Source organism: Ornithorhynchus anatinus, chromosome 1 (genome assembly GCF_004115215.2).
Source record: "Ornithorhynchus anatinus isolate Pmale09 chromosome 1, mOrnAna1.pri.v4, whole genome shotgun sequence".
NCBI classification, from domain to species: domain Eukaryota; kingdom Metazoa; phylum Chordata; class Mammalia; order Monotremata; family Ornithorhynchidae; genus Ornithorhynchus; species Ornithorhynchus anatinus.
In genome coordinates, this window is record NC_041728.1 from 124991432 (window position 1) to 125013800 (window position 22369).

The following is a 22369-nucleotide window of genomic DNA, read 5'->3' on the forward strand; positions in this document are numbered from 1 at the left end:
TTTTACAAATAATGAAACAGAGGTACAGTTAAGTAAAGTGACTTACTCAAGGCCAGACAGCAGGGAAGGGGTGGAGCTGGCATTAGAACCCAGGTCAATCAATCAATTGCATTTATTGAGCACTTACTATGAGCAGAGTACTGTATTAGGCACTTGGGAGAGCACGATATAAGAGACAGAAGACATGCTCCTCTGACTCCTGGGCCCACGCTTTTCCCATATGATCTTGTGGGAAAGGATTACGTCTACCAACCATACTGCACCATACTCCCAAGCTCTCAGTAGAGTGCTCTGCCCTCGGTAAGTTCCATAAATATGACTGAATGATGGAGAAAGGACTGGTTGGTTGATTCATCAGTGATTTTAGTAGTCGTGAGGGCATTTAAGTCCTTCCTCTGTACAGAGCACTGTGCTAAGCAAAGAGGTGGCAGAATACTAGGCAAACATTAGGTAACACCTAGACCACAGAGAGTGAAAGACAAAACAATGTATTACAAGATTAACAATTTAAGATAACACTGTAGAACAAAGCCACTAAACACAAGAGGCCCATCTCTAACATACCACAACAGCCTCCCAAGTTTTCAGTTCTCAAGGCAGTTCACTAGATCAACAACAGCTGACTCCGCTGATTCCTTTTACCACCTCATTTTCCTAGGAACTACCTAACACACAACTTTGTGACCGTAGCTATTTACTCACTCTCCAAATTTTCGGCTTAAAAAGCCCTGAAGGACCTCTTCAGGGACAGTAATACATTTATCTATCAAAAAATACATTTCCTCTAGACCACAAGAAGCAGCGTGTCCTAGGGGAAAGAGCACAGGTCAGGGAGTCAGAGGACCTGGGTTCTAATCCCAGCTTCACCACTAGCCTGCTGTGTGACACTGAACGCGTCACTTAACTTCTCTGTGACCCAGTTCCCTATTCTGCAAAGTGGTGGTTCCAAAACAGTAATAATGATAGCGGTGGTATTTGTTAAGCACTTATTACGTGCCAAGCACTGTACTAAGGAGGAGGGAGAACAGCCACTGAATCCCCATTTTGCAGATGAGAGAACTGAGGTGGCTGAAAAGTTAAGTGACTTGTCCAAAGTCACATAGCAGATACATGGCAGACCTGGGATTAGACCCCAGCTTCTCTGACTCTCAGCCTGTGGTCTTTCCACTAGGCCATAAAGCTTCTTGATACCTGTTCAACCTGTTTTCCTTCCTTCATAGACTGTGAGCCCCAAGTGGGACCTGATTATCTTGTAACTACTCTGGCGCTCAGTAGAGTTCCTAGCACATTATAAGGGCTTATCAAATACCATGGTTGTTATCATTTATCAGTAATACACCTTCAACTTCAAAAGGCCTTCCAAGTGGGCTCTCAATTCCCCTACTCACTCTCCCTACTGCACTGTCTACACTCTTGGACATATCCCACTTAAAACACTCGATAGTCACCCCTCACTCAGCCCAACAGCACAACTCTGCGTAATCTTGTACTCTACCATTTCCCTCAACTGAAATTCATTTTAATGCCTATCTCCCTATAGATTGTGAGCTTCTTCGTCGACAGGGATCGTGTCTACCAACTCGACTATACTGTACTCTCCCACTCAGTATAGTATTCTAGGCCAAGCAAATGTTCAGTAAATATGAAGGACTGAAAAAGGAAAAAAAAAATCTGAGCCTTAGAGAGGTCAGGATTATGCCAAGATGCTTTTCTTGTACTTTTTTTGCTCTTTGGCTAACCAATAAGGATTTTGGCTATATTTCAAGTCCCTGAGGCACTAAGATTGAAGTACACATAGTTCTCTTTCAAATGTGGGATTTGTGCTTTTGCAAAACCCGATGTTGAGAAACTTTTTTAATGGTATTTATTAAGTGCTTACTATGTGCCACGTACCGTACTAAGCGCCAGAGTAAATAAAAGCTAATCAGGTCGGACACCCTCCATGCCCCACATGGGGCTCAGAGTCGTAATCCACATTTTACAGATGAGGTAACAGACACAAAGAAGTTAAGTGACTTGACCAAAGTCACACATCAGACAAGTAACAGAACCAGAATTAGAACTCAAGTCTGTGCCCTTTCCACTAGGCCACACTGCTCCTGTGTTACAGAAACTTGTACAAACTAGTGTTATAATAATAATAATAATAATGTTGGTATTTATTAATCGCTTACTATGTGCAGAGCACTGTTCTAAGCGCTGAGGGAGATATAGGATAATCAGGTTGTCCCACATGAGGCTCACAGTTAATCCCCATTTTACAGATGAGGTAACTGAGGCACAGAGAAGTGAAGTGACTTGCCCACAGTCACACAGCTGACAAGCGGCAGAGCTGGGAGTCGAACCCATGACCTCTGACTCCAAAGCCCAGGCTCTTTCCACTGAACCACGCTGCTTCCCCGTATATAGTACTCGCTCTGCCTGACATGGTGTATATATGCACCAAGCACTTCTCCCAATAAGACATTTTTATGTATCCAAAGAGATCTGTCTGGTTGGTCAAAAATTCCCAAATTCCTTAACAGTAGCCTTGCCAAAGTGTGTACTGAAAGTATATTGTTATGGCAGAGCTCTCAATTCTACAGCTGCAAAACAATGCTTTAATGATGTGAAAAGAGCACAGACCTGGGAGTCAGAGAGCCTGGGTTTTAATCCCAGCTCTGCCACATACTGCTGTGTGACCTTGGGCAAGTCACTTTACTTGCCTATACTTCAGTTCCCTCATCTGCCAAATGTGGATTCAATATCTGTCCTCCCTCCTATTTAGACTGTGAGTCCCATGTGGGCGGGACCTGATTATTTTGAATCTACCCCAGTGCTTAGTACAGTGTTAGCATAAAGTAAGCGCTTAACAGATATTATTATTATTATATCAAGTTAAATCTCTCCACCAATATAGGGAGGGCAGGGGAAGGCCAGCATTCATGATGCCATTCATAGAGGCCTCAGGGTATTTCACACTAAGTATACCAAGTGTATACCAAGTGGTTGCTTTCAAAACTTATGAAACTGCCATTGGGAAAAGCAAACTTCCATCAACTTACCCGGATAACCAATTCCTTTGGCGTTTGCATAAGGAACCCCAGAAGATCCAGGGCTATAAACAGGATTCATGATTTCAGGAGCTGAAGAAGAAAAAAAAAAAAAAAAGGAAATCATCAAACACTTTTATACAAGCATCTGGCCACACAGCATTTTGCCAACTGGATTGCTTGGGAAACCCAGGTGGTCCTTGACCAAGCTTGCGGCTGTTGGCGGATGAACTCAATCCCCTCCCCACCTGGCCCACATTGAGTCCTCGCATCACCCGCTCTCCCTTCCCCACCCCGAAATCCAAAAGCCTTTGTTCTAGGGTCCAAAAATCCTCCTCTCCCTTCCTTTTTGCTCCCCAGAGAGGAAGCTCTTCCCTGAAAGCAAGAATGGTGTATGTGAGGAGTAGCCACAGAGAGAGAGCTGCCAGGAATAACAGAGTAAGGGAATGAAGCACGAGAGGGAGAAAAAGAACCAAAGGCAGGGCACATCTTCTTCCCTAAATCTACCTCTTGACCTCTGACCTTTCAGCTAAGCTGCAATCCTGCCATCTTCTCTTGCCTCTGTGACATCTCCACCAGGATGACCTACCAGCACCTTAAACTCAAATGTCAATGGAATTTAATTTTCCTCCTAAATCCACTCCTCCTAAACTTTGCCCATCTCTGTCAACAATTCCAATCTCTCTGTCTTAGAAGCCAACAACCTTGGGGTCAGCCTCAGCTAGTTACCATCTTTCCACTTTCACATTCATTCAATTGGGAAATCCTGCTGGTTCTTTCTCAACATTTCCTAAATCGATCTCTTCCTCTCCACCTAAAGAGCTACTGGCCTAGCCTTTAATTCTTGTTATATCGCAGGGACAGACATATGTAACGGCCTCTCCCCCTTTCACTCTACAAACATTCAACACACATCTTTCCACTTCACAAAAATCTCAAAGGGCTACTCATCTTTGGTGGCATCTAGCAGAAACACCTTACTATTCGCTCATGGCCTTTGAGGTTCTTTATCAGCTCTCTCCATCTTACATATCAGCTCTCTGCAGGCCAACGAGGTAGCATTTTGGATGAGAGGAAGGGGGTGGATTCTGGAAACACTGGGGAGGAAGAATCTGATGGTGATTAGCTCTCTTCTTTTTTCATACTTGTTTCCATGCTGCTCTAATTTGGAGCACTCTTCTACTTGTGAGTGAGGCATTCCTGGGCTCCCTTCCTTAAATTCTCATCTCTCCTTTTTTTTTCCTTGAAAGTTCATAGCTAGCACTGTTAGTTCCTTGAGAGGAAGAAAATGGTGTCACTCAGCAGGGAAGCTCCAAGGCTAAGGAGAGATGAGAATTTAGGGAAAGGAGTCTAAGTTCTAAGTTTTCAACCACAAATAAAAAAGCAGTCAAACAGCAGCAGAAACAGCCAAATGGAAGTGCTAAAGAAAAGCGGAGGACTTAGAAGGGAAGCAACCAAATACTCCACAATTCTCCTGGGCTGATGACACTGGGATCATGGGTCCAATGACTCCTGCCACTGTTTCCCCCATAACAGCTCCCCTTTGTCATTCAATGCCAACAATTAGTATCATGTGACAGTGTTTGGGATAGCGTTTTTAATCTAGCAATCCTTGAAATAATCCACCGTCCTCTCCCAAGCACTTAGTACAGTGTTCTGCACACAGTAAGCGCTCGATGAATACCACTGATTACATGTATTAGCAAGCCAGGCATCGTCCTGAATATTCTGGTGCTGCTCCAGTCCAAGTCATGTGCAGCACTGTTTTAAAGACCTAACATCTAGTATCGTGTTTTGCACAAAGTAGGCGCTCAATAAATACGATTGAGTGAAATGGGAGGGGCCATAGAGCTCAGTCTAAGAGGCAGAGCAAATACTGCGCTCTTTGCTCCTCTAATACTACTAATAATTACAGTACTTGTTAAGCACTCACTACGTGCCAAGCATTGGGGTAGGTAAAAGTTAATCAGGTTGGACACAGTCCCTGTCCCACATGGGGCTCACACTCATCCCCATTTTACAGATGAGGTAACAGGCCCAAAGAAGTGAAGTGACTTGGCCAAGGTGACCCAGCAGACACGAGGCGGAGCCAGGATTAGAACCCAGGTCCTTCTGACTCCCAGGCCTGTGCCATATCCACGGGTCCATGCTGCTACTAAGTTAATGTGCCTCATTCTCGTCTCTGTCATCGTGGAGCCCTTGCTCAAGTCTTCCGTCCAGCCTCAAACGCCCGGCCCCTTCATATCCGAGACCACCACTCTCTCCACCTGCTAAGCCATCCTCCAGTTGTGTCTTCTCCAGAGAGCCTTCCCTAGCACACCTCATCTCCCCATCCTATTCTTCCTTCCTCCTGTACTGGATCCACATCACCTACGGTACCGATACCCATCCCACCCTCGCCCTCACGGCATTTCCATACACATCCTTATACTCTGCCACTTCCCCTACTTGCAGTTTACTTGAATGTTTCTTTCCCCCCACTAAGCTGTAAGCTCCTTTGAAGGCAGGATCATGTTTACCAACCCTATCAGACTCTCCCAACCACTTAGTACGGTGGTCTGAACTCGCTGAAGATCATCAACTGACTAATGGAAGTGGCGACGCCATGATCGGAACACAGATCCTGACTCTCATGCCCACCCTCATTCTACTAGATCACAATGTTTCTCCAAAATCACTGTGGAATTTTAAGCGTTTGCATTCCTTCAGTCGACTGTATTTACTGAGCGCTTACTGTGAGCAGAGCACTGTACTAAATGCTTGGAAAGTACAATTTAGCAACAGAAAGAGACAATCCCTACCCCACAACGGGCTCACAGAAGCGGGGAGACAGAAAACAGAACAAGATGTGCCAAGCAGTGCTTCAAGTGCTGGGGAATATACAGGATAATCAGGCCGTACAGTGTCACTGTCCCACAAGGGATGGTAAAGACATCCTGACTTTACGGATGGGGAAAGTGAGGCACAGGTTCACCCAAATCCCAGAGCAGGGAACTGGCCAAGCTGAGATTTGAACCCAGACCTCCTGACTCACAATCCTGTGTTTTTTCTATTATGCCACGTTTCTGTTGATTGTAAGCAGAGTTCTTTCAGCTTTAGTTACAAACTAATCCAATTTAGATGAAACAGCCTTCTTGTTTTAATAAAGTACATGGCAGCAAGTCAACTCCTTCCGAACATCTCTTGCTACTTTCGAACTCTCTCCATCAGAGTCTTCAGTCACTTTTGGGAATTCATCTCCTTTCTTTAAAACGGATGCAAAACTAACATCTTTGGCTACTGGAAAGAGCATAGGCTTGGGAGTCAGAGGACCTAGGGTGTAATCCCACCTCTGCCTCTTGCCGGCTGTGAGACCCTGGGCTAGTTATTTAACTTGTGTGTGCTTCAGTTTCCTCATTTGGGATTTAATACCTGTTCTCCCACCTACATTGAGAAGGTGAGCCCCACATGGGACAGGGACAGTATCCAACCTGATTACCCTGTATCTCTCCCAATGCTTAGTACAGACTGCTCAGCACATAGTAAGTGCATAACTACTTTATAGCGAAGCAGTGTGGCTTAGTGGGAAGATCACGGGCTTGGGAGCCAGAGGGCGCGGGTTCTAATCCCGGGTCCGCCACTTGCCCAGGTTCACAAAGTAGAGAGGCCACTTAATTTCTCTGTGCCTCATTTACCTCATCTGCAAAATGGGGATTAAGACTGTGAGCCCCACATGGGACAACCTGATTACGCAGTATCTACCCCAGCGGTTAGGACAGTGCTTGGCAAGCGCTTTACAAATACCGTAATTATTCTTATTTTAGCTAATGGAGAGACCATAACTTCTTAATCTATTTTGGCATCTTACAAATCTTGATTACATTGTCGGGGTATCAAAAACTAAGAGTTGCATTCCCAGGCTGCATACATTGTGGGTGACTGTAACCTGGAGCACCGAATCAATCTATAATGGATGTATCTCTAGGTTATATGGATCATAAGGTAGTTGTAAACTGGGATATGCCTGTATTACTAATTATCAAATATTATTAATAGTTATCTTCTCCAAGAGGCCTTCCCTGATTAAACCCTCATCTCCTCTTCTCCCCTTCTGCACCACCCTTGCAACTGGATTTGCAGCCTTTGTTCACCCCTCCCTCAGCCCCACAGCACATACGCACATATCCGTATTTTCTGTTGTCCATCTGCCTCCTCTCTAGACTGTAAGACTGTTGAGGGCATGGAATGTCTTTACCAACTCTGTTATAACGTACTCTCCCAAGCACTTAGTGAAGAGCTCTGCAAACACTAAGCGCCCATTAAATATGATTGATCAAGTGCTAACAACACATAGGCTATAAAAGAAATAATCCATATAACAACACTGACTGATATGGGAGAGAAACCTAAAACCAACCTATAGAGTACAGCAAAATGAAAAAGGCAAAGTAGACAATGTTTTATAAGATTATGTGAGATGTAGGCCCAAACACTTAGTACAGTGCTCTGCCCATAGTAAAGCGCTCAAAACCACTCAGCCCTGAGTGCTTCTTTCTGATACCCTGCTAGCCACCTCTTGTTGTTGAGATCCTCTAGACTGTAAACTCACTATGGGAATGTGTTAAATTGTTTATTGTTATATTGCATCCCCCAAGCACTAGTATCATGCTTTGCACAAAGTAGGTGCTCAATAAATATGACTGAGTGACATGGGAGGGGACGTAGGGCTCACAGTCTAAGTAAGAGGCAGAGCAAATACTGAATCCCCATTTTGCAGATGAAGGAACTGAGGCCCAGAAATTAAATGACTTGAGATAGGTCCTACAGCAAACAAATGGCAGAGCTGGGATTAGAACCCAGGTCCTCAGACTCCCAGGCCCATGCCCTTTCCACTAGGCCACGCTGCTCCTCTAATGAATGATGATGATGATGATGATGATTTGTTAAGCGCTTACTATGTGCAGAGCACTGTTCTAAGCGCTGGGGTAGACACAGGGGAATCAGGGAATCAGGGACACAGGGGAACTCCAAAGCCCGCGCTCTTTCCACTGAGCCACGCTGAAGCAGCATGGCTCAGGAGCACGGGCTGGGGAGTCAGAGATCATGGGTTCAAATCCCGGCTCTGCTGCTTGTCAGCCGTGTGACTCTGGGCAAGTCCTTTACCTTCTCTGTGCCTCAGTTCCCTCAACTGTCAAATGGGGATTAAGACTGTGAGCCCCACATGGGACAACCTGATCCCCTTGTATCCTCTCCAGCGCTTAGAACAGTGTTTGGCACAGAGCAAGCACTTAACAAATGCAGTCATTATTATTATTAATGCAACCCCAGTCTAATTAGAAAACTGTACAGGTGTACCCCACAAAGCAGCCATTATGAACCACAAAAAAACATGGACTATCGAGAAAGAACCTCACAATGCAGCCAATTCCCCAGTCTTACATACGCTTTGTTAAAATTCTGTTGCAGAACCTAAGTGATCGGCTCCTATAGACAAGTAAAAATTCAACTGTAAATTCCATCCTGCCACCCCTCCCTCCTGTTACTAGAGACCTCTTGCCCCACTGAGCCCCAAACTCAGGCTCTTCCTCCTCCTCCATCTACCCACCTCCACGCCCCAGTATTCTTTCTTAAGATTATCACTCGTTGTTCCCCAGAAAGGGGAAGCGAAAGCAGAAGGCAACTGCCCTGAGAGACCTGCCTGGAGGAAGTGCTTTTTGCCCCCATCCTGGCCTAGTTGGTCCTTGTTTTCATTCCCAAAGCTGGGGCTGGGAAGGGAATATGGGGCTATGAGCAGTAACTGAGGGGATGGGGGGAGGCAGAAGGTGAGTGCCAGACAATTGCAGGGAGAGAGCGTGTTCAATTCGGCCATGCTTGAGGATGGCTTCTGGCATAAGCGGGAGATGATGAGCAGCTGGTGGCTGATGCAGCCGGGTAGTGCATAAGAGGTGGGAATGGCTGAGCGAAGGTGCTCTTGCTAGACTGTAAGCTTGCTGTGGGCAGGGAATGTGTCTGCTATATTGTTCATTTTATTCTCCCAAGCACTGCTAGACTGTAAGCTCGTTGTGGGCACGGAATGTGTCTGTTATATTGTTTATTTTACTCTCCCAAGCACTTAGTACAGTGCTCTGCACACAGTAAATGCTCAATAAATACGACTGACTGCTTCAAAGGCAACACAGAATCAAATCTCTCCCCCCTTCTAGACTGTGAGCCCGTTGTTGGGTGGAGACTGTCTCTATTTGTTGTTGAAGTGTACTTGCCAAGCACTTAGTACAGTGCTCTGCACACAGTACTCAATAAATATGACTGAACCAATGAAATCCATGGTTTCACTATGTGCACAGCACTCTACTAAGTGCTTGCAAGAGTACAATACAGCAAAATTAGCAGACACATTCCCTGCCCATAATGAGCTTACAGTCTAGAGGGGGAGATAGACATCAATATGAATAATTTATACAATATGCAACCATAACAATTTATATAATTTATAATGCATATGATTTAAAGATATTTACATAAGTGCTGTGGATCCCCTGCTAGATTACTAGCCCCACGAAGGCAGGGATAGTGTCTACCAACTTCATTGTACTGGATCCAGTGGTTGTTCATCAACCTCCACACGAAACAAAAACTCCTCACTCTTGGCTTCAAAGCTGTCCATCACCTTGCCCCCTCCTACCTCACCTCCCTTCTCTCCCACTCCATCCCAGCCCACAGACTCTGTTCCTCTGCCGCTAACCTCCTCAATGGTCCTCGTTCTCGCCTATCCTGTCGTCGACCCCGGCTCAAGTCTCACCTCTGGCCTGGAATGCCCTCCCTCCTCACATCCGCCAAACTAGCACACTCCCCCCCCCACAAAGCCCTACTGAAAGCTCACATCCTCTAGGAGGCCTTCCCAGACTAAGCCCCCCTTTTCCTCTGCTCCTCCTCCCCATCGCTCCCTCTCACTCCCTCTGCTCTACCCCTTTCCCACCCCACAGCACACGTGTGTGTGTGTATATATAGTACATATTTATAATTCTATTTTATTGATGATGTGTATCTACCTATAATTCTATTTATACTGATGCTATTGATGCCCGTTTACTTGTTTGGATGTCTGCCCACCTGCCCCCGACTGTGAGCCGTTGTGGGCAGAGACTGTCTCCATTTGTCACTGAATTGCACTTTCCAAGTGCTTAGTACAGTGCTCTGCACACAGTAAACGCTCAATAAATACGATTGAGCGAATGAACAAATGTTCCCAAACAACAGAGTCCGCCACATGCAGTAAGTGCTCAATAAATAAAAGAGGCATCTTAAGGCAGCCAGAGACCTCTGCCCTTTCTATCCTGCTCAGTCCCGCTGATGAAGCAGAGATCCTAGCCCAAAAGCCTCAGACTGGGATTCAATGGGGCAGAGGTACTGAGAGGGGAACAAAAGAATTGAGTTCTCTGCAGTGACTGGACATAATGTCGGTTGGGATTTTCACATCCAGGGTCATGCCAGCAATCGGTGCATGACGTAGCTCCGGATTTTACGGCCTGTAGTCGCTCAGAGCCAGGGAAATGACTATACTTCTAAAGACAACTGAACTCTGAAGCTCTGAACTTGACTTCAAGGCAATTCTGAACCACTAAAAACAGCTTGAAAGAAAAGCTACTGTAACCTGCCAGTTCCTCTTCCATTTCTAAATAACTGCATAATGTAAACACAGACAATATTTTTAAATGACTGAACTGAAAAGAAATAACGATACTCGAAGAGAAAATAAGAATGGTTTAAATTCAACGTTGGAGGCTCCAACACACAATGTTGTTTCATAATCTGAAAGTAAAACTAATGACTATTGTTGAGCGCTTTTATAAGCGGAGTGGTAGAAGTCAAAAATACTATTGGCCTATTTTATTTTTAAGTTTATTCTCTTTTCAGGCAGAACCAGCAATGTGGAGTAGTGGAAAGAGCACAGGCCTGGGAGTCGGAGGACCTGGGTTCTACTGCCAGTTCCGCCATTTGCCTGCTGTGTGACTCTGGGCAAGTCGCTGAGCTTCTCTGAGCCTCCGTTATCTCACCTGGAAAATGGGGTTTAGAGCTGACAGCCCTATGCGGATCATGGACTGTGACCAACCTGATTATCTGGTATCTACCCCAGTGCTTATTACAGTTTCTGGAAGATAGTAAGTGCTTCACAAATACCATTAAAAAAAAAAAATCCAGGCAGCAGGACAGCAAAGTCATTCCTAGATTCTTCTTTTTCCGTTGTTATCCATGTCCCTCCAATAGAGGCAGAAGCTTCCCCAAGGCCCAGTAGCCTCCTAGCTAACTACTGAGCTGAGTGACCATTTGTCTCTATTTGCAGAACATGCTTATTAGGCAGGACCTCACCACAAATCAAGTTAAGGAGCAGGCTTAACAGGTGGTGGGGTGCCAAAGCAGGAAAAGAGAGCTAGTTGGGGAAATGCAGTCCACCAAATACTTCCAAACATCATATAAAGCCATTAAATATAATATAGAGCTAAATGCTTAGTACAGCGGCCTGCACACAGTAAGTGCTTAATAAATACTATGGATTGATTATACCGTCCTGTACTTGCCATCACATGAGACTCTAGGTTCATCATAAAAACCGGGACTCTAGAAGAGATGGTAAAGACATTTCAACCTTTTCCTTCTATCACGGCGCTTCATGGCAGACAGGGCCATGAATAATGGCAAAGTCCCTGGATACTGAGATCAACAAATATGGGGGGAAGTGATTGTGTGTGTGGTGGGAGGGAGAGACACTGGTTAAATGCTTGCCCTGGCTCAACGCATGGAAAACTAAGGATACGCTACAGGATCTCAAAGGTACCACTATCATCACCATCTTCCATTGCAGCATCTCATTACTTACTCCATCGCTAACATGAGCCTAGCCAGGATACTCCAGGATCACAGCACATATGATCTCTGCCTGGGTCTGAAGCACAGCAGTGTGCTGGGCACAGCACCAAGACCGCTAACTCAATCTTCAAAGACCTCATAAAAATTTTTGATACCATCGGTAGACCTGCGATCTGGAAATTATTTTGTAAATCTGGCTAACCCTGAAAAATTTACCAAGGTTCTAGAATGACTGCCATCAGCATCACTCACAAACTACTACGCTTACTTAGACTGTGAGCCCCACGTAAGCTCTTTGCAGAATAAGCAGGCACAAACCACAAAGAAAACAAAACAAAAAACCTCTAAAACCTACTTAAGGCTGTTTCGTTTTTCGTCTTGCGTGTGTGTGCCAGGGAGGGGACGACAAAGATGACACTCGATGCAAAAAAGTGAACTTGTGGAAAGAGAAAATAATCATATCGCTTAAGGATTTGAATACTATTCCTTATAATTTGGGAAAATATGAACCATCAGGTAGATCTCTCATTTCATTTATTTTGTCCTGTGTGACTAATGGGGATACTATTTATTGGACACCTACCTAATTCACATGGTGGTAGGATTAAGATGCTGCTAAAACACCTAAAGTTATCTAAATGACATTTCAAAATGGCACTTGAAGGACTAGTCAGCTGAGTAGAACCAGCAAATTTGCAATTGGCATCAAACTCTGACACAAAGGGGAAGCGGAAAACTTCAATCGGCTGATTTCACAAACTACCTTCTACATCAAAAGAGGGAAACAGCTGGGGAAGATGTAGATGCTTCTAATGGAAACCACTTAATTCAAGCTATTAAAATAGCAATAAACCATAATCTACTAGGCTACCTGTCCTTTGGGCAAAGCACAGTTATCGGTAGCATTAAAATACGGTGATTATAGGGTCCTCTGTTTTCCAGTGACCAAGATAACACGAAAGCAGGACAATTTTGCTCTTCCGCGGTCACGGTCACAAAAAAGATACGGTCCAACATTGGTGTCTAGTAGCTTTCAACACCTTCGAAGTTCTCCTGATCTCAAAAATCTGTCACGCAAAAACTGTAAATGAATTACATGCATTTCCAAGGTGAGATTCCAGGGAATTTGCTGGGTTTTAAAAATTACAGACTTTTACAGCTATTGATTACATTAATTAGTCAGAAAATAGATGTTTCCTGCTGTCTGTTGATATGCGGATGAATGGCACATTTAAATCCCAATGACTGTAAAATTCTCTATTAAAAACTTGAGATATCAAAAACAAGGAAAAAGGGAATCAAAATCTGCACCTCATGCGCAAGCTGACCAAAGCAGTCCAAGTAATTTTTACAGGAGGGTACTACTGAAATAGAAAGTTCTGGGTCATTGTACATTTTGGATAGGAAAATTTTCCATTAACATATGCAAACATCACACGGCTTGAGAACTTTTAGCTTGCTGAGAACCACAAAACCGTGAGCAGTAGCAACTGAACCTTCCTTTAAAAATCAAGTTTGGTCCTGCATCTGTGATTTTTTTTTTTTCTTTTACCACCACTGCCATATTTTGAGCCCTCGGGAAGGGGAACAACTTACAGTGTCGACAGGAATACACACACACAGACACACAAAAACACCAAAAAACAGTGCCAGGGAAACAAAAGGTTTGTGAGCTTGGCAACCTCAACCCTATTTTTGCAATGGGGTTAAAGTGCTGGCATTGACAATTTAACAGTTGGCTCATACCATGAACCATTAAAAAAAAAAGTGACCAAAAAGGTCACTGCAAACTGGAAAGGGCAAACGGCCAGGTCTAGTTGCTCTGTATTAATCCAGCACACAAGGGTGTTTCTGTGCAGTGGATGACAGTTCTGACATTTTAGCATTTACCTAGAAAGTTTACTTGATTAAGTCAGTTGTGCAGCTGCACTACCTTATATAAACCAAAGCTTTCGATACAGTATTAGTTTATTCTGATTAGGTTCTAACGTTTCTACATTCTGTTATTTGAACATGGAGTGCTTAAAGGGGGAGATGCTAGATAAAAGTGTCAGCCAGCCAAATGTGATTCTTAGGGGACAGAGCTAGTGGAAAGAGCACGGGCCTGGGAGTCAGAGGACCTGGGTTCTAATCCTGGCTTCACCTGCGGTTCTCCCTCCTACTTAGACTGCGAGCCCCACGTAGGACCTGATTATCTTGTATTTACCCCGATGCTTGGTACAGAGCTTGGCACATCGTAAGCACATAATAGATACCACAATTATTAATACAGAAGTGAATTTCCAAAGCTTGGTTAAACATGGAAATTAGGATTACTACTACTACTAATAATGATATAATAATGGTATTTGTTAAGCATTTACTATGTGTCAAACACTGTTCTAAGTGCTGGGGAATATACAAGCTAACCGGGTTGGACACGGCCCTTGTCCCACAAGGGGCTCACAGTCTTAACCCCCATTTTACAGATGAGGTAGCTGAGGCCCTGAGAAGGGAAGTGACTCTCCCAAGGTCACAGAGTAAACAAGCATTGCAGCTGGGATTAGAACCTAGGTCCTTTTGACTCCTAGGCCTGTGCTCTCTCCACTAGGCCATGCTGCTTCACAATTACTGTGGAAGCATACAAAAGATATCCAAGTTGATCACCAAGAAGTGAAAGCACAGGGAAAGATTCTTACAAGAAAATTTTAAACGTCCTGTGACACAGGAGTACATATAATTTTACCTAACACTCTCTAATGAGAAGCCCAGAAACTGACAGCAATGTATAAAATTTAAACCAGTTTCTTTAAGGAATGAGTTCTGATAATTTCCAGTGTGGAATCTATAAAAGAAATAAAAGGTTTTGACTTCTTGGTAGCATTAAGGCACTTAGTGTGGTGACTGAATGGTAGATACAGTGGAACACTATAAAACCATTTTATTTGTGTTTACATAAATATCAGGCTATGGTCTTATATTGCATACAAGGGTAATACTTTATTTTACTAGCTTCACAGTATGAATAATGAACTTTGCTTAAAGAGCTATTACCTTCTTTTAACACACCTACAGCATATAAAATTTTTGATATCCAAGCATCAGTTGAACTGGTTTGTGATATGAACACAAATCTAAGGAGTCCATTTTAGATCAGAAATTTGCTATCCTTTTTTTTTTTTTTTAAAATCAAGGCATCAGTGGTATTCATTGTGTGCAGAGACTGTATTAAGTGCTTGAGAGAGTACAATACAACAGAGTTGGTAAATACATTCCCAGTCCCCAAGAAGCTTTTTATGGTTCTAATCTCCCGCAATATCAAAATTTATGTCTGCCCACCAGTCTATAAGTTAAACCACATTTCTTAAACAGTATTTAAGTGTTTCCTATATGTCAAGCACTGTTGTCCTAAGCGCTGGGGTTGATCCAAGTTTATTAGGTCAGGCCCAATCCCTGCCTGACATGGGGCAAAGAGTGGAAAGACGCGGGAACACAGATATTGCTGTGATCACTTAACAGATGATCAATCTGTCGATCAACAGTATTTACTGAGCACTTTTAGTGTGCAGGGCACCGTACTAAACGCTTGGGAGAGTACAATGTAATCCCTCCTCCTGGGTCATCTATGCACTTGATTCTGTGACCTTTGAACGCTCGATATTCCCCCCACACTCAACCCCATAGCCCTTTTGTACATTCATTCAATAGTATTTATGGATACCTTGAAATTATTATAAATTACTTATTCATATGTCTGTCTTCCCCTTTAGACTGTAAGCTCATTAGGGGCAAGGAACATGCCTGTTAATTAATAATAATAATGTTGGTATTTGTTAAGTGTATACTAGGTGCAGAGCACTGTTCTAAGTGCTGGGGTAGATACAGGGTCATCAAGTTGTCCCACGTGAGGCTCTCAGTCTTAATCCCCATTTTACAGATGAAGGAACTGAGGCCTAGAGAAGTGAAGTGATTTGCCCAGAGTCACGCAGCTGACAGGTGGCAGAGCCGGGATTCAAACTCATGACCTCTGGCTCCCAAGCCCGGGCTCTTTCCACTGAGCCAAACTGCTTCTTCTGTTGTACTACACTCTCCTAAGCACTTAGAACGAAGTTCTGCACATAGTAAATGCTCAATGAATATCATTGATTGACACAATACAACAGAGTTGGCCGACATGTTCCCTGCCCATCAGGAGCTTAAAATCTAGAGGGGGGAAAGAGAGTAAAACAAATTTAAAAATAGATATGTACATAAGTGCTACAGGGCTGAGGGGATATCAACTGCTTAAAGGGTACAGATCGATGTGCATAAGCTTTGCAGAAGGGAGAGGGAGTAGGAGAAAGAGGGCTTAGTTGGGGAATATCTCAAAGTTGATAATCTACTGACTCTTGCTGTGCTTTGCTGAGGGGACATAGCCATAGTATTTAAGTATGCTTGGCAACGAGTTCGTAAAGGTGGAGAGTAGACCACTTAGAGGTAGATATCTGCTCAAAGAAAATAGTGACTGACTTAGAACCAGGAAAATACAAATTTACTGGCTAATATCCTCTTTTTAAAAAAAGGATCCAGTGAGGCACTAATTTTTTCTTCAGAAAAATTAACTGTAAAGAATGAAAATTAATAATACTGAATTGTTTTAAGTTTTCCACTACCGGAATAAAAGATAAGTAACGTTGATGGACAAAAAGAAATATATATGGTGTGCATATATATTTTAATTATCTATTGTTTTATATATTTATATTTTACATGTAAGATATAAATATATACCGAGTTCACCAATTTATTTTTCATAACTAAATACTTGGGTAAATGCCTGAAAGAATCTTAGACACTCAAAAACCTCAAGAAGCAGCATGACCTAGTGGACAGAATACAGGCCTGGGAGTCAGAAGGACCTGGGATGTAGGCTGGCACAAAGTAAGTGCTTAACACTATTAAAAAAACCAAACAGAACAAAAAACTTCATCATTTCACAAAAGTACTAAAGATGGTCCATAAGCAATTCTCTATGTTATTCCCTACTAATGAATTACGCTACTTTAGGGGGACGATTCTGTCATACCAGTAAGCAACTGTTTACTGCCTGGCTGCCTAAATTGTACATACAGGCTCAGACGTAGACTAAATGATCTTTAGAGGCTCGATTCTCCTGTACCTTAAGGGATGTCTCAGGTCAAATACACGGTGAGGTTATGTTACAATTTGAGACAGTTTGCAGAAATCTTTGTCCCATCCAATTCCGCAGAGATGAGTTTGCAACCATTCAAAACGTGGAGAATCGAACTCGACATACCCTCCCTGAAAATTATTTTACATTATTCGCCGTTCCATATTTACCCATTTAATAAATGATGCATTTAAGTACAGTCTAGCATTAGAGGCTACCTTTACAATTTTACTGCAATTACTACCTGCCTAGAGCCTGATTTTAGAACCAGTATGGTTTCTCTCAGTCCCGTTCTATTTCCTATGGTGGTTTTAAAGATGGGTGCTACTGTTAAAACTTCAGAAAAAGCAATGGAAAGATTACCACTAGGTTCTAAGATGTTTCTGTACTAACTTTACTGACTCACACTGAGGCCACCAATGTAAAAGTTCAGTAAAAATTATATTTCCAAGGATCATAATAATAATAATAATGTTGGTATTTGTTAAGTGCTTACTAGTAGTGGTAGCACAATTGATTGAATAATTTATTGAGTGTCTATTATATAATAATGTTGGTATTTGTTAAGTGCTTACTATGTGCCGAGCACTGTTCTAAGCGCTGGGGTAGACATAGGGGAATCAGGTTGTCCCACGTGGGGCTCACAGTCTTAATCCCCATTTTACAGATGAGGGAACTGAGGCACAGAGAAGTTAAGTGACTTGCCCACAGTCACACAGCCGAAAAGTGGCAGAGCTGGGATTCGAACTCATGAGCCCTGACTCCAAAGATAGATATCTGCTCAAAGAAAATAGTGACTGACTTAGAACCAGGAAAATACAAATTTACTGGCTAATATCCTCTTATTTAAAAAAAGGATCCAGTGAGGCACTAATTTTTTCTACTAAGAACTTCTTAGAGATGGAAAATTCAGGATGTATACAGAAACTCTGTAAATGAAAAGTTAATATCAATCAGTGGCATTTATTGAGCACTTATGTACAGAGCACTGTACTAAGCGTTTGGGAGAGTACACTATACCAGAAGTGGCAGGCCCGTCCTCCTGCCCACGTGATCTCTACTATACTCAAGCATATCAAATATCCACTACAAAATGGCACTGAATAAGGTATCATCTACATTCACCAGTTACCAGTATGCGCCCGGGGCTTGAAAGAAGTCAAGCAGTGGGAAAATACCAGCTTTCTTCAATTCTACTCTACCCTTGCCCTGGTCCACATCAGCAGACTGCTCTTCTTGCCATTCCTCTCCAATGCTTCTTCTGAACTTTCACATATTTTTTTTAAAAACACTCTATTTTATCCTTTTGGTCTTTTTTCCCTAACCCACCTTCAAACAGGGAAGCAATGGGGTCCAGCGGAAAGAGCAACGGGCCCGGGGAGCCGGAGGACCCGGATTCTAATCCCGACTCGGCCACTCTGCTGTGTGTCCTTGGGCAAGTCCCTTTCCTTCACTGGGCCTTCAGTCACTCCACCGTAAAACGGGGATCAAATCCTCCTCCCTCTGCCGGAGGCAGTGAGTTCCATGTGGAACAGGGACTGTGTCCGACCCGATTATCTTGAATCTTCCCCGGTGCTCAATGCCGTGCCTGGCACGTAGTAAGTCCTTAAACAGTACCCTTAAAAACAACAACAACAAAAGCATTTGGTCGTAACTACCCATCTGCTCTCCCTCAGATGAACAATATGGGAATAGGAGAGGAAGCAGAGTGCTATTTGTGATATTTTAAAATATATTTCCATTGCTAATTAGCTTAATACCATAAAAATTGAATGCAATTTCTGATTTTCATCATAGAACAATTAAAAAACTCCATTAATGAACATTTTAAATTAAACCAAAAGCAGACGCAACATTTTCACTGGTGATTTAGCACTTGAATTCTGCTCGTTGAGGATACTGAACAATTTTTAAAGGATTTTTAATACCCCAAAAACCTCTCTAACGGGTCACGATGGATCACTAGAAAAACTTTTTTTTTTTTCCTGCACTTACAAAATTCTCATTAATGCAATCCGGACAAATGATCCTAAAAACTGGTATGTTCTAATCCTATTCTGAATCCTAATAAGGTTTGGCCACCTCACGGATAGACTGCTGCAGAAATGTGCCCACGTGAAATAAAGTCTTAGCACCTAAAGGCTTCACAGAGACTTCAGTACTTCACGGAGATGACAGCAAAGAACTGCTTTTAGCAAATAATCAGTTTTACGCCTGAAATTTCTCGAGGCCGTTCTGAAGTTGAAGATATACCCGGTGGCGGGTAGGGTTCAACATAATACATTTATTGCTGCACTTGAGCCGGCCTAATAATATTGGCCGGCCCTCCTGAGAAGATCTGACAACGGAGCTGCTAATTCCTGGCCCCCACCTGAAGAAATGTTAAAATTTCGAGCAACTCAATTTTCAGCCTGCTGTTTACAGTCCATCCAGAGAATGGTGACTATTTAGCTGAAGGCACTATGCAGGGAGAACCCGCTGGGGCACAAAAGGAGAACGTGAGCTTGAGAAATGCCTATAAGAGTAAGTCCGTCAGTGAGTTGTACTTACTGAGTGCTTCCTGGGGCCAGGGCACTGTATTAAGCGCTAGGGAGGGTACATTATAAACAGAAGCACTCCCTGAAGAGGTGAACTGGAATCGAAAAAACCCAATTTCTGCTAACACAAACGGAAAAGTTTTCATTCATTCATTCATTCAACAGTATTTATTGAGCGCTTACTATGTGCAGACCACTGTACTAAGCGCCTGGAATGTACAAATCAGCAACAGATAGAGACAGTCCCTGCCCATTGAGGGGCTTACAGTCTAATCGGGGGAGACAGGTTTTCTTCTAAGGGATGACCTCAGGAAATGATAGGGATGTTTCAGGCCATCAGCCCCTGCCCAAAAAGCTTTGGTATCTTAAGGTAAAGCCTAATTACTCTGTTTACATTGGGCTTATTCAAGATCAGGAATTCAGACTCTGATTACTCCGATGGGGCCTCACAGAGCTAATTTATTACCAGAGATGTGATTCTGGCTAAAGATAAAAAGGAAGAGAAGAAAAAGACCCATTACTGAACCAGATACCGAAGTAGCCAAATTCTCTAACAAAGCAATATCAGCTGAATGAGACCAACTAGCGGTTTGTGAATTTGCTTGACACACAAAAAAATGAAGCCATCGTAGTTTTTTATAGGCAGAGAACGTGCCACTTCCTTATTCTGTATTTCCCAACCACCTAGCAGAGTGCATTTTTGTTCATCTTCCCATAGAGGTCTGTCTCCAACCCTCCTCCACTGCCCGACCCCGGGTCCCACCCTCATTCTCAGACTAGGAGCCGCCTGAGGGCCCGGATCATGTCATTATCGCAAACAAACATTTCTTTCCCAGCATTTAGAAATATGCTTTGCATTTAGTAAATACTAAGTAAATACGATTGCTACTATGACTGTGCGCCCCGTTATTAAGTGCCGTCACGTTGTTTCCGATTCACAGCGACTCCATGGATATACCCTCTCCAGAACGTCCCGTCCTCTGCCATAATCTGCAACCTTTCTCGCGGTTCTTCCGTTATCGTTGTTTCGGTCTCTATCCATCTAGCTGCCGGTCAGCCGTTTTCCCTGGACCTTGCCTAGCATTAGTGTCTTCTCCAGGGAATTAGTCCGCCCGATTACGTGTCCAAAATATGCTAATCGAAGTCCAGTTATTTGGCTTACCAAAGACCACTGTGGCTTAATTTGCTCTTGCCCCACTACTGGGGTGCCCAATAACTGCTACTGCAAAAATGCAAACCAAAATCCATATCCCACATTTCAAATCCTCCAAATCAAGGAGAAGCAATTTGCCCAATGCAGGTTCCAACCACTATTTATCAAAGCCAATCGGAAATCTCTTTTCAAAGAAAAAAAAAAGCCTCAGAGAGTCCTCTACCTTTAGGGCTGTGGACAGAAGGATAGAAAAAAGATATCGCACGCCCAGCATTATACACCAGAAGTTGCAAGATTGATTTGTTGCAACTAAAACTGGCTTAGAATGGTGATCTAATTGAAAATCTCAGATGAAAACTACAGAAGTTGGCTTGGTAAAAATTTTAGTTTGGGAACGGGTGCAATGTTTAAACGGGATGATGTCGCTCTGGGTCAGGGACGACTCGACAGCCTGAGAGAACGCTCTGAGGCCTCCTTACCCAACTCTGATATGAAAAATAAACTTTGAGACTAGCATTGTTTAATGCATCAAATTTGCTACAGGAAGGGAACGTGTCCGCTAATTCTGTTGTACTGTACTCTCCCAAGCCCTTAGTAAGGTGCTCTGGCACGACACAGTAAGTGCTCAAAAAATACGGTTGATCGATAAATCCCCAACAGTGAAAGGTGTTTCAAGGGGAAACTGCAGCCATAAACCAAAAACCAGAGTTCGGTGGAAGGGGCTGTTAGCCAACGATCGATCTTTTTTTTCATCCACACCTGTACACGTGGACAGCATTCACTGTCAGGCACATCATTTTAGACTCTGAAGGTCAGAACGCCAAAGCAACCCATAAAACCGCATGAGTTCAATGCTGGCCAAAGTACCCAAATGCTGTTATGTGTGCTTTAATAAAAACCAGAAAATTTTCCCACTGAAACGCACAAGTATGCAGAAAAAAATAATTTTTCGAGTATTCTCAGACTCGTGTCTGGGTCGCGATCCTTTTGGAGGGGAGGTACAAAAGGGAAATGAAACCTCCCCGAGTACTTTTCACCCTCGGTTTTAAAGCTTTATGACAACAGATGCTCGCTCTGTAAGCAGGGAAGTTGTTTACAACTGCAATTAGAGGTTTTGTTAGAGGAATAATTTGTGAGAACCTAACACGTTCACCCTGATCAAGCTGATTTTTTCCAAAACACTCCGAGGCCCACCGATTATTTGGTCTAAATTGGATAAACAGGAAAACCGCCACCACTCCCTGGCCCGACCCACCTTCCTAGGGGTATACAGTCCACAAGCCACACCAACGGGAGGGATGGCTTGGGAGTCAGAGGTCGTGGATTCTAATCCCGGCTCCGCCACTTGTCAGCTGGGTGACCTGGGGGAAGTCACTTCACTTCTCTGTGCCTCAGTGACCTCATCTGTCAAATGGGGAGGAAGACTGTGAGCCCCACGTGGGACCACCTGATTACCCTGTATCTAGCCCAGTGCTTAGAGCAGTGCTTGGCACCTAGTAAGTGCTTAAATACCAACATTATTATTATTATGATGGTTATTAAACAGGAGGCTGGGCAATTCTAGTCAATGCTCACATGCCCTATTCTTACATTCCATCCTCCCCACCCTTAACCTCTAGGTTCCCGGGCGTAATGTAAAAATGCCCACCCACGA

At 43.4% G+C, this 22369-nt stretch overlaps 1 protein-coding gene across 1 annotated transcript in view; it reads right to left on the reverse strand.

Annotated features, from left to right (window-relative positions):
* Nucleotides 1–22369, reverse strand: part of FAM168B (family with sequence similarity 168 member B) — a 58511-nt gene that overhangs the window by 32128 nt on the left and 4014 nt on the right. Inside the window, exon 2 of the mRNA XM_029059000.2 lies at nt 3045–3125. Coding sequence (XP_028914833.1) covers nt 3045–3114 — 70 coding nt within the window. The 5' untranslated portion in view covers nt 3115–3125. The remainder of the gene's footprint in view (nt 1–3044; nt 3126–22369) is intronic.